The following is a 15462-nucleotide window of genomic DNA, read 5'->3' on the forward strand; positions in this document are numbered from 1 at the left end:
GAAGGCCAAATATTTTTTCAGAGGTAGATGCAGAAAAAAATATATTCAGTTTGCAACCTGATGGAGGTCAGTATAGATGGATTAATAGAACAAGACCCACACACAGCTAGAAGCCCAATATTTTTTCAGAGGTAGATGCAGAAAAAAATATATTTAGTTTGCAACCTGATGGAGGTCAGTATAGATGGACTAATAGAACAAGTCCCACACACTGCTAGAAGCCCAAATATTTTTTCAGAGGTACTGTAGATGCAGATAAAAATTAGTTTTAATTTGCAACCTGATGGAGGTCAGTATAGATGGACTAATAGAGAAAGTCCGACACACTACTAGAAGGCCAAATATTTTTTCAGAGGTAGATGCTGAAAAAAATATATTCAGTTTGCAACCTGATGGAGGTCAGTATAGATGGATTAATAGAACAAGACCCACACACAGCTAGAAGCCCAATATTTTTTCAGAGGTAGATGCAGAAAAAACTATATTCAGTTTGCAACCTGATGGAGGTCAGTATAGATGGACTAATAGAACAAGTCCCACACACTGCTAGAAGCCCAAATATTTTTTCAGAGGTACTGTAGATGCAGATAAAAATTAGTTTTAATTTGCAACCTGATGGAGGTCAGTATAGATGGACTAATAGAGAAAGTCCGACACACTACTAGAAGGCCAAATATTTTTTCAGAGGTAGATGCAGAAAAAAATATATTCAGTTTGCAACCTGATGGAGGTCAGTATAGATGGATTAATAGAACAAGACCCACACACAGCTAGAAGCCCAATATTTTTTCAGAGGTAGATGCAGAAAAAAATATATTTAGTTTGCAACCTGATGGAGGTCAGTATAGATGGACTAATAGAACAAGTCCCACACACTGCTAGAAGCCCAAATATTTTTTCAGAGGTACTGTAGATGCAGATAAAAATTAGTTTTAATTTGCAACCTGATGGAGGTCAGTATAGATGGACTAATAGAGAAAGTCCGACACACTACTAGAAGGCCAAATATTTTTTCAGAGGTAGATGCTGAAAAAAATATATTCAGTTTGCAACCTGATGGAGGTCAGTATAGATGGATTAATAGAACAAGACCCACACACAGCTAGAAGCCCAATATTTTTTCAGAGGTAGATGCAGAAAAAACTATATTCAGTTTGCAACCTGATGGAGGTCAGTATAGATGGACTAATAGAACAAGTCCCACACACTGCTAGAAGCCCAAATATTTTTTCAGAGGTACTGTAGATGCAGATAAAAATTAGTTTTAATTTGCAACCTGATGGAGGTCAGTATAGATGGACTAATAGAGAAAGTCCGACACACTACTAGAAGGCCAAATATTTTTTCAGAGGTAGATGCAGAAAAAAATATATTCAGTTTGCAACCTGATGGAGGTCAGTATAGATGGATTAATAGAACAAGACCCACACACAGCTAGAAGCCCAATATTTTTTCAGAGGTAGATGCAGAAAAAAATATATTCAGTTTGCAACCTGATGGAGGTCAGTATAGATGGACTAATAGAACAAGTCCCACACACTGCTAGAAGCCCAAATATTTTTTCAGAGGTACTGTAGATGCAGATAAAAATTAGTTTTAATTTGCAACCTGATGGAGGTCAGTATAGATGGACTAATAGAGAAAGTCCGACACACTACTAGAAGGCCAAATATTTTTTCAGAGGTAGATGCTGAAAAAAATATATTCAGTTTGCAACCTGATGGAGGTCAGTATAGATGGATTAATAGAACAAGACCCACACACAGCTAGAAGCCCAATATTTTTTCAGAGGTAGATGCAGAAAAAACTATATTCAGTTTGCAACCTGATGGAGGTCAGTATAGATGGACTAATAGAACAAGTCCCACACACTGCTAGAAGCCCAAATATTTTTTCAGAGGTACTGTAGATGCAGATAAAAATTAGTTTTAATTTGCAACCTGATGGAGGTCAGTATAGATGGACTAATAGAGAAAGTCCGACACACTACTAGAAGGCCAAATATTTTTTCAGAGGTAGATGCAGAAAAAAATATATTCAGTTTGCAACCTGATGGAGGTCAGTATAGATGGATTAATAGAACAAGACCCACACACAGCTAGAAGCCCAATATTTTTTCAGAGGTAGATGCAGAAAAAAATATATTTAGTTTGCAACCTGATGGAGGTCAGTATAGATGGACTAATAGAACAAGTCCCACACACTGCTAGAAGCCCAAATATTTTTTCAGAGGTACTGTAGATGCAGATAAAAATTAGTTTTAATTTGCAACCTGATGGAGGTCAGTATAGATGGACTAATAGAGAAAGTCCGACACACTACTAGAAGGCCAAATATTTTTTCAGAGCTAGATGCAGAAAAAAATTATATTCAGTTTGCAACCTGATGGAGGTCAGTATAGATGGACTAATAGAGAAAGTCCGACACACTACTAGAAGGCCAAATATTTTTTCAGAGGTAGATGCAGAAAAAAATATATTCAGTTTGCAACCTGATGGAGGTCAGTATAGATGGATTAATAGAACAAGACCCACACACAGCTAGAAGCCCAATATTTTTTCAGAGGTAGATGCAGAAAAAACTATATTCAGTTTGCAACCTGATGGAGGTCAGTATAGATGGACTAATAGAACAAGTCCCACACACTGCTAGAAGCCCAAATATTTTTTCAGAGGTACTGTAGATGTAGATAAAAATTAGTTTTAATTTGCAACCTGATGGAGGTCAGTATAGATGGACTAATAGAGAAAGTCCGACACACTACTAGAAGGCCAAATATTTTTTCAGAGGTAGATGCAGAAAAAAATATATTCAGTTTGCAACCTGATGGAGGTCAGTATAGATGGATTAATAGAACAAGACCCACACACAGCTAGAAGCCCAATATTTTTTCAGAGGTAGATGCAGAAAAAAATATATTCAGTTTGCAACCTGATGGAGGTCAGTATAGATGGACTAATAGAACAAGTCCCACACACTGCTAGAAGCCCAAATATTTTTTCAGAGGTACGGTAGATGCAGATAAAAATTAGTTTTAATTTGCAACCTGATGGAGGTCAGTATAGATGGACTAATAGAGAAAGTCCGACACACTACTAGAAGGCCAAATATTTTTTCAGAGGTAGATGCAGAAAAAAATATATTCAGTTTGCAACCTGATGGAGGTCAGTATAGATGGATTAATAGAACAAGACCCACACACAGCTAGAAGCCCAATATTTTTTCAGAGGTAGATGCAGAAAAAAATATATTCAGTTTGCAACCTGATGGAGGTCAGTATAGATGGACTAATAGAACAAGTCCCACACACTGCTAGAAGCCCAAATATTTTTTCAGAGGTACTGTAGATGCAGATAAAAATTAGTTTTAATTTGCAACCTGATAGAGGTCAGTATAGATGGACTAATAGAGAAAGTCCGACACACTACTAGAAGGCCAAATATTTTTTCAGAGGTAGATGCAGAAAAAAATATATTCAGTTTGCAACCTGATGGAGGTCAGTATAGATGGATTAATAGAACAAGACCCACACACAGCTAGAAGCCCAATATTTTTTCAGAGGTAGATGCAGAAAAAAATATATTCAGTTTGCAACCTGATGGAGGTCAGTATAGATGGACTAATAGAACAAGTCCCACACACTGCTAGAAGCCCAAATATTTTTTCAGAGGTACGGTAGATGCAGATAAAAATTAGTTTTAATTTGCAACCTGATGGAGGTCAGTATAGATGGACTAATAGAGAAAGTCCGACACACTACTAGAAGGCCAAATATTTTTTCAGAGGTAGATGCAGAAAAAAATATATTCAGTTTGCAACCTGATGGAGGTCAGTATAGATGGATTAATAGAACAAGACCCACACACAGCTAGAAGCCCAATATTTTTTCAGAGGTAGATGCAGAAAAAAATATATTCAGTTTGCAACCTGATGGAGGTCAGTATAGATGGACTAATAGAACAAGTCCCACACACTGCTAGAAGCCCAAATATTTTTTCAGAGGTACTGTAGATGCAGATAAAAATTAGTTTTAATTTGCAACCTGATGGAGGTCAGTATAGATGGACTAATAGAGAAAGTCCGACACACTACTAGAAGGCCAAATATTTTTTCAGAGGTAGATGCTGAAAAAAATATATTCAGTTTGCAACCTGATGGAGGTCAGTATAGATGGATTAATAGAACAAGACCCACACACAGCTAGAAGCCCAATATTTTTTCAGAGGTAGATGCAGAAAAAACTATATTCAGTTTGCAACCTGATGGAGGTCAGTATAGATGGACTAATAGAACAAGTCCCACACACTGCTAGAAGCCCAAATATTTTTTCAGAGGTACTGTAGATGCAGATAAAAATTAGTTTTAATTTGCAACCTGATGGAGGTCAGTATAGATGGACTAATAGAGAAAGTCCGACACACTACTAGAAGGCCAAATATTTTTTCAGAGGTAGATGCAGAAAAAAATATATTCAGTTTGCAACCTGATGGAGGTCAGTATAGATGGATTAATAGAACAAGACCCACACACAGCTAGAAGCCCAATATTTTTTCAGAGGTAGATGCAGAAAAAAATATATTCAGTTTGCAACCTGATGGAGGTCAGTATAGATGGACTAATAGAACAAGTCCCACACACTGCTAGAAGCCCAAATATTTTTTCAGAGGTACTGTAGATGCAGATAAAAATTAGTTTTAATTTGCAACCTGATGGAGGTCAGTATAGATGGACTAATAGAGAAAGTCCGACACACTACTAGAAGGCCAAATATTTTTTCAGAGCTAGATGCAGAAAAAAATTATATTCAGTTTGCAACCTGATGGAGGTCAGTATAGATGGACTAATAGAGAAAGTCCGACACACTACTAGAAGGCCAAATATTTTTTCAGAGGTAGATGCAGAAAAAAATATATTCAGTTTGCAACCTGATGGAGGTCAGTATAGATGGATTAATAGAACAAGACCCACACACAGCTAGAAGCCCAATATTTTTTCAGAGGTAGATGCAGAAAAAACTATATTCAGTTTGCAACCTGATGGAGGTCAGTATAGATGGACTAATAGAACAAGTCCCACACACTGCTAGAAGCCCAAATATTTTTTCAGAGGTACTGTAGATGCAGATAAAAATTAGTTTTAATTTGCAACCTGATGGAGGTCAGTATAGATGGACTAATAGAGAAAGTCCGACACACTACTAGAAGGCCAAATATTTTTTCAGAGGTAGATGCAGAAAAAAATATATTCAGTTTGCAACCTGATGGAGGTCAGTATAGATGGATTAATAGAACAAGACCCACACACAGCTAGAAGCCCAATATTTTTTCAGAGGTAGATGCAGAAAAAAATATATTCAGTTTGCAACCTGATGGAGGTCAGTATAGATGGACTAATAGAACAAGTCCCACACACTGCTAGAAGCCCAAATATTTTTTCAGAGGTACTGTAGATGCAGATAAAAATTAGTTTTAATTTGCAACCTGATGGAGGTCAGTATAGATGGACTAATAGAGAAAGTCCGACACACTACTAGAAGGCCAAATATTTTTTCAGAGCTAGATGCAGAAAAAAAATATATTCAGTTTGCAACCTGATGGAGGTCAGTATAGATGGACTAATAGAGAAAGTCCGACACACTACTAGAAGGCCAAATATTTTTTCAGAGGTAGATGCAGAAAAAAATATATTCAGTTTGCAACCTGATGGAGGTCAGTATAGATGGATTAATAGAACAAGACCCACACACAGCTAGAAGCCCAATATTTTTTCAGAGGTAGATGCAGAAAAAACTATATTCAGTTTGCAACCTGATGGAGGTCAGTATAGATGGACTAATAGAACAAGTCCCACACACTGCTAGAAGCCCAAATATTTTTTCCAGAGGTACTGTAGATGCAGATAAAAATTAGTTTTAATTTGCAACCTGATGAAGGTCAGTATAGATGGACTAATAGAGAAAGTCCGACACACTACTAGAAGGCCAAATATTTTTTCAGAGGTAGATGCAGAAAAAAATATATTCAGTTTGCAACCTGATGGAGGTCAGTATAGATGGATTAATAGAACAAGACCCACACACAGCTAGAAGCCCAATATTTTTTCAGAGGTAGATGCAGAAAAAAATATATTCAGTTTGCAACCTGATGGAGGTCAGTATAGATGGACTAATAGAACAAGTCCCACACACTGCTAGAAGCCCAAATATTTTTTCAGAGGTACGGTAGATGCAGATAAAAATTAGTTTTAATTTGCAACCTGATGGAGGTCAGTATAGATGGACTAATAGAGAAAGTCCGACACACTACTAGAAGGCCAAATATTTTTTCAGAGGTAGATGCAGAAAAAAATATATTCAGTTTGCAACCTGATGGAGGTCAGTATAGATGGATTAATAGAACAAGACCCACACACAGCTAGAAGCCCAATATTTTTTCAGAGGTAGATGCAGAAAAAAATATATTCAGTTTGCAACCTGATGGAGGTCAGTATAGATGGACTAATAGAACAAGTCCCACACACTGCTAGAAGCCCAAATATTTTTTCAGAGGTACTGTAGATGCAGATAAAAATTAGTTTTAATTTGCAACCTGATGGAGGTCAGTATAGATGGACTAATAGAGAAAGTCCGACACACTACTAGAAGGCCAAATATTTTTTCAGAGGTAGATGCTGAAAAAAATATATTCAGTTTGCAACCTTATGGAGGTCAGTATAGATGGATTAATAGAACAAGACCCACACACAGCTAGAAGCCCAATATATTTTCAGAGGTAGATGCAGAAAAAACTATATTCAGTTTGCAACCTGATGGAGGTCAGTATAGATGGACTAATAGAACAAGTCCCACACACTGCTAGAAGCCCAAATATTTTTTCAGAGGTACTGTAGATGCAGATAAAAATTAGTTTTAATTTGCAACCTGATGGAGGTCAGTATAGATGGACTAATAGAGAAAGTCCGACACACTACTAGAAGGCCAAATATTTTTTCAGAGGTAGATGCAGAAAAAAATATATTCAGTTTGCAACCTGATGGAGGTCAGTATAGATGGATTAATAGAACAAGACCCACACACAGCTAGAAGCCCAATATTTTTTCAGAGGTAGATGCAGAAAAAAATATATTCAGTTTGCAACCTGATGGAGGTCAGTATAGATGGATTAATAGAACAAGTCCCACACACTGCTAGAAGCCCAAATATTTTTTCAGAGGTACTGTAGATGCAGATAAAAATTAGTTTTAATTTGCAACCTGATGGAGGTCAGTATAGATGGACTAATAGAGAAAGTCCGACACACTACTAGAAGGCCAAATATTTTTTCAGAGGTAGATGCAGAAAAAAATATATTCAGTTTGCAACCTGATGGAGGTCAGTATAGATGGATTAATAGAACAAGACCCACACACAGCTAGAAGCCCAATATTTTTTCAGAGGTAGATGCAGAAAAAAATATATTCAGTTTGCAACCTGATGGAGGTCAGTATAGATGGACTAATAGAACAAGTCCCACACACTGCTAGAAGCCCAAATATTTTTTCAGAGGTACTGTAGATGCAGAGAAAAATTAGTTTTAATTTGCAACCTGATGGAGGTCAGTATAGATGGACTAATAGAGAAAGTCCGACACACTACTAGAAGGCCAAATATTTTTTCAGAGGTAGATGCAGAAAAAAATATATTCAGTTTGCAACCTGATGGAGGTCAGTATAGATGGACTAATAGAACAAGTCCCACACACTGCTAGAAGCCCAAATATTTTTTCAGAGGTACTGTAGATGCAGATAAAAATTAGTTTTAATTTGCAACCTGATGGAGGTCAGTATAGATGGACTATTAGAGAAAGTCCGACACACTACTAGAAGGCCAAATATTTTTTCAGAGGTAGATGCAGAAAAAAATATATTCAGTTTGCAACCTGATGGAGGTCAGTATAGATGGATTAATAGAACAAGACCCACACACAGCTAGAAGCCCAATATTTTTTCAGAGGTAGATGCAGAAAAAAATATATTCAGTTTGCAACCTGATGGAGGTCAGTATAGATGGACTAATAGAACAAGTCCCACACACTGCTAGAAGCCCAAATATTTTTTCAGAGGTACTGTAGATGCAGATAAAAATTAGTTTTAATTTGCAACCTGATGGAGGTCAGTATAGATGGACTAATAGAGAAAGTCCGACACACTACTAGAAGGCCAAATATTTTTTCAGAGGTATATGCAGAAAAAAATATATTCAGTTTGCAACCTGATGGAGGTCAGTATAGGTGGATTAATAGAACAAGACCCACACACAGCTAGAAGCCCAATATTTTTTCAGAGGTAGATGCAGAAAAAACTATATTCAGTTTGCAACCTGATGGAGGTCAGTATAGATGGACTAATAGAACAAGTCCCACACACTGCTAGAAGCCCAAATATTTTTTCAGAGGTACTGTAGATGCAGATAAAAATTAGTTTTAATTTGCAACCTGATGGAGGTCAGTATAGATGGACTAATAGAGAAAGTCCGACACACTACTAGAAGGCCAAATATTTTTTCAGAGCTAGATGCAGAAAAAAATTATATTCAGTTTGCAACCTGATGGAGGTCAGTATAGATGGACTAATAGAGAAAGTCCGACACACTACTAGAAGGCCAAATATTTTTTCAGAGGTAGATGCAGAAAAAAATATATTCAGTTTGCAACCTGATGGAGGTCAGTATAGATGGATTAATAGAACAAGACCCACACACAGCTAGAAGCCCAATATTTTTTCAGAGGTAGATGCAGAAAAAAATATATTCAGTTTGCAACCTGATGGAGGTCAGTATAGATGGACTAATAGAACAAGTCCCACACACTGCTAGAAGCCCAAATATTTTTTCAGAGGTACTGTAGATGCAGATAAAAATTAGTTTTAATTTGCAACCTGATGGAGGTCAGTATAGATGGAGTAATAGAACAAGTCCCACACACAGCTAGAAGGCCAAATATTTTTTCAGAGCTAGATGCAGATAAAAATTATTTTTAATTTGCAACCTGATGGAGGTCAGTATAGATGGACTAATAGAGAAAGTCCCACACACTGCTAGAAGGCCAAATATTTTTTCAGAGCTAGATGCAGAAAAAAATTATATTCAGTTTGCAACCTGATGGAGGTCTGTATAGATGGATTAATAGAACAAGTCCCACACAGCTAGAAGCCCAATATTTTTTCAGAGGTAGATGCAGAAAAAAATATATTCAGTTTGCAACCTGATGGAGGTCAGTATAGATGGACTAATACAACAAGTCCCACACACAGCTAGAAGCCCAATATTTTTTCAGAGGTAGATGCAGAAAAAAATTATATTCAGTTTGCAACCTGATGGAGGTCAGTATAGATGGAGTAATAGAACAAGTCCCACACACAGCTAGAAGCCCAAATATTTTTTCAGAGGTAGATGCAGAAAAAAATTATATTCAGTTTGCAACCTGATGGAGGTCTGTATAGATGGACTAATAGAGAAAGTCCCACACACTGCTAGAAGGCCAAATATTTTTTCAGAGCTAGATGCAGAAAAAAATTATATTCAATTTGCAACCTGATGGAGGTCAGTATAGATGGACTAATAGAATGATGCTATGCCCAAAAGATTTTACTTCACTAGGTGCAGTAAAAAAATTGGTATTCTATACACAGGTGGTATATCTTGCAACACAGATAGGCTACTCCACTGACTAACACACTCTGCAATAGGCCAAAAAGGATTAGCTTTGCTAGATTCAGCCAAATGCTGTGAAAAAAACTTGCACAGCACTGGCACAGACCTGCCTGGCAAAAACTGATAGGAACTCATGTAACCTAGTCCTGAAAAGGACTGCAATTACAATTAGTCTTTACTCCCACAACCGATCTATTTAAGAGCACAGACCTCCCTGATAAAAGTCGTAGGAAATGCTGTAACCTAGTCCTTAAAAGGACTGCAATCACAACTATTCCCTACTCCCAAGCTATCTGTATATTTGTGCGAAAATTGGCTTGAAATTAACAAGGTATAGCGCACACAGCAACAGCGGTGCCGTCTAACACGCAGCTGCAGCAGTGAGAAAATGGTGGCGACGGGGAAAATGGCTTGGTCTTATAGGGCAAGGACATGTGACATACACTGCCAATGACACATGCCCTTGCTTGTGTGAAAAAAAGCACTTCGCTCCGTGTGTGCGCTGCTGATAGGCTGACAGATTGCACCTCCCCACTGTAAATGCGGGAAAGAGAAAAAAAAATGGAGATCTTCATTGTTCCTGCAGAGATCCATCCCCTGCCCCTCCCCCCACCCCGCTGTACACTCAAACTGCGTATTAACATTAATTTTCATCATTACTGAGAAAAAATCCAGTTATGATTTTGGTGCACGAACAGTTATCGAACATAACCTCGAACAGCCGAATTTTTCTCAAATTGTTCGTGTTCGCCGAACGGCTCGAACACCGCCCAAAACAGCTCGAATTTGAGATTGGCGAACAGTTCGAGTAGAACAACGCTCATCTCTAGTCATCATATTGAATAAGTTGTCATTAGTCTTGAGCGCAAGTGCTCACTACTTGAGTTTGCATCAGGTACTCAGGTATGCACCATGTATCACGGGTGCTCGAGTGACATGCTCGAGTCCCCGCTCGCATGTTTCATGGTTATTAGACACCCAAAAAAAAACATGCGGGGATTGCTCGTGCATGGCAGGCAATCCCCGCAAGGTTTTTTTTGGCCACGAAGCATATGGGGCAGAGACTTGAGCATGTCACTTGAGCACCCGCGATACTCAGTGCATTCCTGAGCACCCGATGCAAACTCAAGTAGCGAGCACTTGCGCTCAACACTAGTCGCCATATCGTCATCTTTTTTTTTTTACTTTTGAAAAAAAATCCCAACCCCATCACAACCCTAACCCTAACACAACCCTAACCCTAGAGTTTATTTTTTACGCCGTTCCTCGTGCGGTGTAAGTGATTAGACGACTTTATTCTTCCGGTTGATGCGATTACAGCGATACTAGATTCGTATCGGTTTTTATGATTGACAGCTGTCACACACTAAAAGACGCATTTTTTTGCAAAATCTAGTTTTTGCATCGCCATATTTTGAGAGCTATAATTTTTCCAGATTTTGGCCGACAGAGTCATGTGATGGCTTGTTTTTTGCGGGATGACTTGACGTTTTTATTGGTGCCATTTTCAGGCACATGACATTTTTTGATCGCTTTCTATTCCGATTCTTGGGAGGCAGAATAAACAAAAACCAGCAATTCCAGAATTTCTTTTTTATGTTTTTTTTTATGCTGTTCCGCGTGTGGTAAAATTGATAAGGCAGCATTATTCTTTGGGTCAGTACGTTTACAGCGGTACCACATTTATATCGTTTTTCTATGTTTTGGCGCTTTTACACGATAAAAGCTATTTTATAGAAAAAAATATTTTTTTGCATCGCTTTATTCTGAGAGCTATAACTTTTTTATTTTTCGGCTGATGGAGCTGTATGGTGGCTTGTTTTTTGCGGGACAAGATTACGTTTTCAGTGGTACCATTTTTATTTATATTCATCTTTTTGATCGCGTGTTATTTCATTTTTTGCTTGGCGGTATGATGATAAAGCATTGTTTTGTGCTTCGTTTTTTTTTTGTTTTTTTTTTACCGTGTTCACTAAAGGGGTTAACTAGTGGGACAGTTTTGTAGGTCAGGTCGTTCCGGACGCGGCGATACCAAATATGTGTACTTTTATTGTTTTTTTTTTTTCATAATAATATTTATTGATGGGTACATTATATTTGTATTTTTGGTGGATTTTTTTATATATATTTTTTACATTTTTACATTTTTTTTAACACTTTTTGGACTTTTATTCCCGCTCTGGGACTTTCACTTTTTTTATTCTGATCGCCCGTATAGCACAGGAATGCAGCACCATTCCTGTGCTATACAGGCTGTCAATGCTGCACAGGGAGAAGATAGTTTGGTCATGCACAGCGCATGACCAAAGAATCTTCCTGCTGTCTAGTGACCCGGATGTTGTCATGACGACATCGGGTCATCATGGCAACATCCGGGAAGCCGCGGCAGACAGCGTTGGAGGCCAGAAGAGGAGGTGAGTATTCCGATCACCTCCCCTTGCCACCGCAATGCTGCGATCGACTTCGATCGCAGAATTGTGGGGATTAATGTGCCGGGAGCGGTGCAGGACCGCTCCCTGTACATAGTACCGGCTGTCAGCTGTGACAATCAGCTGACACCCAGCGGCGATCGCCCCGCACCGCTTGTGTGCGAGCGCGATTGCCATATGACCTAATAGTACGTCATTGGTCCAATCGGCCCAGGTCACTATTAGGTCATACATCAGAAAGGGGTTAAATACCATTCTATTAGTCGCTGCAGGGGATGAGCGGCCCGTGGAAGTTCAGGTTCTGATACCCAACCGAACTTTAGTCCAAAGTTTGGTTCGGGTATCAGAACTGTACCCGAACTTGAGCCTGAACCCAAATACATACATTTTTGGAGTTCAGCACCGGGTTTGCTCATGTCTAGTCGCTACCCATTGTTCAAGCTTCTCTAGATCCTTCTGAATTCTTTCTCTGTCTTCTTTAGTGTTAGCTATCCCTCCTAGCTTTGCATCGTCTGCACATTTGATTAATTTACCTTCAGTTCACTTATCTAGATCATTTATAAAAATGTTGAACACACTGGGGCCAGGACAGAGCCTTGTGGTACCCCACTTGAATCACTCTTCCAATTGGATGTGCAACCATTTATTGCCACAACCACTGAGCCAGTTATGAATCCACCTAACCATAGCCTTTCAGTCCCATACTTGGTAATTTTTTCAACAATCATAGTATGAGATACTTTATCAAATGCTTTGTGAACATGTATACTTCAGTCAATTACTAATTATTAAATTTGGACGCAATATCAAGGATTCACAATATATATCATTATCAACATAACAAAAAAAGTTGGTCCAAGGAAAAAAATTGCAGCATTGTCTGTTTGATCATGTTCTACATGTTTTAAATGATATTAATTAGTTAGATTTTATTATTCTACCAGTATGCATCCTTGCTGCTACTTATATTGATTGATAGGATCATATTTTGTTTATGTACTATATTATGACTTTAATTTTGTCTTTTTTCCTCTCCTAGGTGTAACCTATTCAGACACGACCAGTCACACTGAAGCTTGTAAGCCTTGCACAGAATGCGATGGCAACAAGCGTATGATTGCTCCCTGTGTGGAGACAGATGACGCTCTGTGCGCTTGTGCATACGGATTCTATAAAAACGAGGACAGCGGAGAATGTCTACACTGCAAGACCTGTCCAGTGGGATATGGCATGATCCTACCTTGTTATATGAACCAGAACACAATGTGCGAAAAATGTCCTGATTGGACCTTCTCAAATGTGGACAACAACATGGACCCTTGCCTGCCATGTACAATCTGTGAAGATGAAGAGATCACGGTGAAAGAGTGCACCACGACATTAGACACAGTATGCTTCGGTGAGTATCTATAGAGAGAACACATATATATATACAAAGCTATATAATAAAATTTCAGTAATATACAAAATTATCTTTTCGGTTTAAATTTTGTTACGTTTTCATAAAAAAAAAAATCTACATTTTTTTTGTGTATACAACTCCAATGCACACCTATGCATCTGCATGGTAACAGACTGTAAACAACCCCGGTGTAGTCTGATCAGTCATATGCTCTCATTTATCAATGTAATTTTTGGGGTGAATTGCTTTGAAAAGTTGTACAATTTTTGGGTAACTCAGAGTTGTGGATACATTTTCAGATTTTTGTCGTTTTCACACCAGTTCCGCCATAATGGGTGGAGGTGAGATGGGAGCGTGACAAGCTGTAATGTTCCCTATGCCAGAAATTTTACTCCAGTCAAAGGCTGAAGTACGATTTCTGCTGTTGTGCACAGAGGCAGTGTGTGTATCTAAATGAATCAGGAACATCTGACTCCATCACACCCCCTCATCAAGACTGTCAAGAAAATCACCAATCTTGATGAATCGGGGCGTAAGTATCTTCTTAGTACAATTGGTAAGTTAGCAAGAAGTAGGGAATAAATAGACGAGAGTTAGTCTTCAGGATCAGACTACTAGGGGTTTATTTGTAGTCTGTAACCATAGAGACACATAGATCTACATAGGACCTGTCCACACAAAACCAAACGAGATTGATAATCAATTATCTGAAAAGTCTATCAAAAGTCAAGTGAAGAGGACTGAACCGCAATATCAGATGTGGCTCATGAAAAAGAGTGGTGCTGTTTCCTAAAAAAAAACGTTACTTTTTCTTACCATTTTAAACCACCTTTAAACAATAATGTATTTTAGGACTAAATGACTTATTATTTAGGGCATCTGAATGTCATTTATATTGTAAAAAATGTCAAATAGTCATTGTAGGACTCTCAGTAGTACGTCCACACGTCCAATTTCTAAGCTGCTTTAAAGTTGTGGGAAATTCATTAAGTCTTAACAAATCTTGGCCAGATCTCTACAGAACTGAATCCAGCTTCTTTTCCCAAACCGCCAAATAATACAGGCAAGAAATGAGAGGCTGGACAGAAACAGCGTGTGTCCCAGAATCACCAGACTCACAGGACAGATTAGAAGCAAATTATCATAAAAATTACAGAAACAATAAATGAGCGCAAAGCAACGCTCAGTGGAAACATCTTCCAGGACTAGAGGATTAGATAAGGAAGGAAAGCAAAGAGCTGTCCAAAGGAATCTCAAAAAAACAAGAAGACTCTTTGAAGCCACTGATCGATTAATTTATCTGTCTATCTATCTATCTATCTACATCTATCTATTATCTACTATCTATCCATCAATCTATCACTGTTTCTTTCTATCTATCTATCTGTCTATTTATCTAATGCTTTTTATTTCTGTCAATCAATCATCTATATATCGCTATATTTACAGGTGCATCTCACTAAATTAGAATATCATCAAAAAGTTAATTTATTTCAGTTCTTCAATACAAAAAGTGAAACTCATATATTATATAGAGTCATTACAAACAGAGTGATCTATTTCAAGTGTTTATTTCTGTTAATGTTGATGATTATGGCTTACAGCCAATGAAAACACAAAAGTCATTATCTCAGTAAATTACAATAATTAACAAAAAACACCTGCAAAGGCTTCCTTAGTGCTTAAAAAGGTCCCTTAGTCTGCTTCAGTAGGCTCCACAATCATGGGGAAGACTGCTGACTTGACAGATGTCCAGAAGGCAGTCATTGACACACTCCAACAAGGTCCCAGAGTTCCAATTTTCATTTGGAAATTAAGGTCCCAGAGTCTGGAGGAAGAGTGGAGAGGCACACAATCCAAGCTGCTTGAGGTCTAGTGTGAAGTTTCCACAATCAGTGATGGTTTGGGGAGCCATGTCATCAGCTAGTGTAGCTCCACTGTGT

At 38.1% G+C, this 15462-nt stretch overlaps 1 protein-coding gene across 2 annotated transcripts in view; it reads left to right on the plus strand.

Annotated features, from left to right (window-relative positions):
• Positions 1 to 15462, plus strand: part of NGFR (nerve growth factor receptor) — a 115261-nt gene that overhangs the window by 83020 nt on the left and 16779 nt on the right. For both annotated transcript variants that reach the window (XM_073683220.1, XM_073683221.1), the window contains exon 3: positions 13157 to 13516. In XM_073683220.1, the coding sequence (XP_073539321.1) occupies positions 13157 to 13516 (360 nt within the window). The remainder of the gene's footprint in view (positions 1 to 13156; positions 13517 to 15462) is intronic.

This window comes from Phyllobates terribilis, unplaced genomic scaffold (assembly GCF_046119375.1).
Source record: "Phyllobates terribilis strain yellow unplaced genomic scaffold, ASM4611937v1 Scaffold_5__5_contigs__length_657084704, whole genome shotgun sequence".
Taxonomy (NCBI): domain Eukaryota; kingdom Metazoa; phylum Chordata; class Amphibia; order Anura; family Dendrobatidae; genus Phyllobates; species Phyllobates terribilis.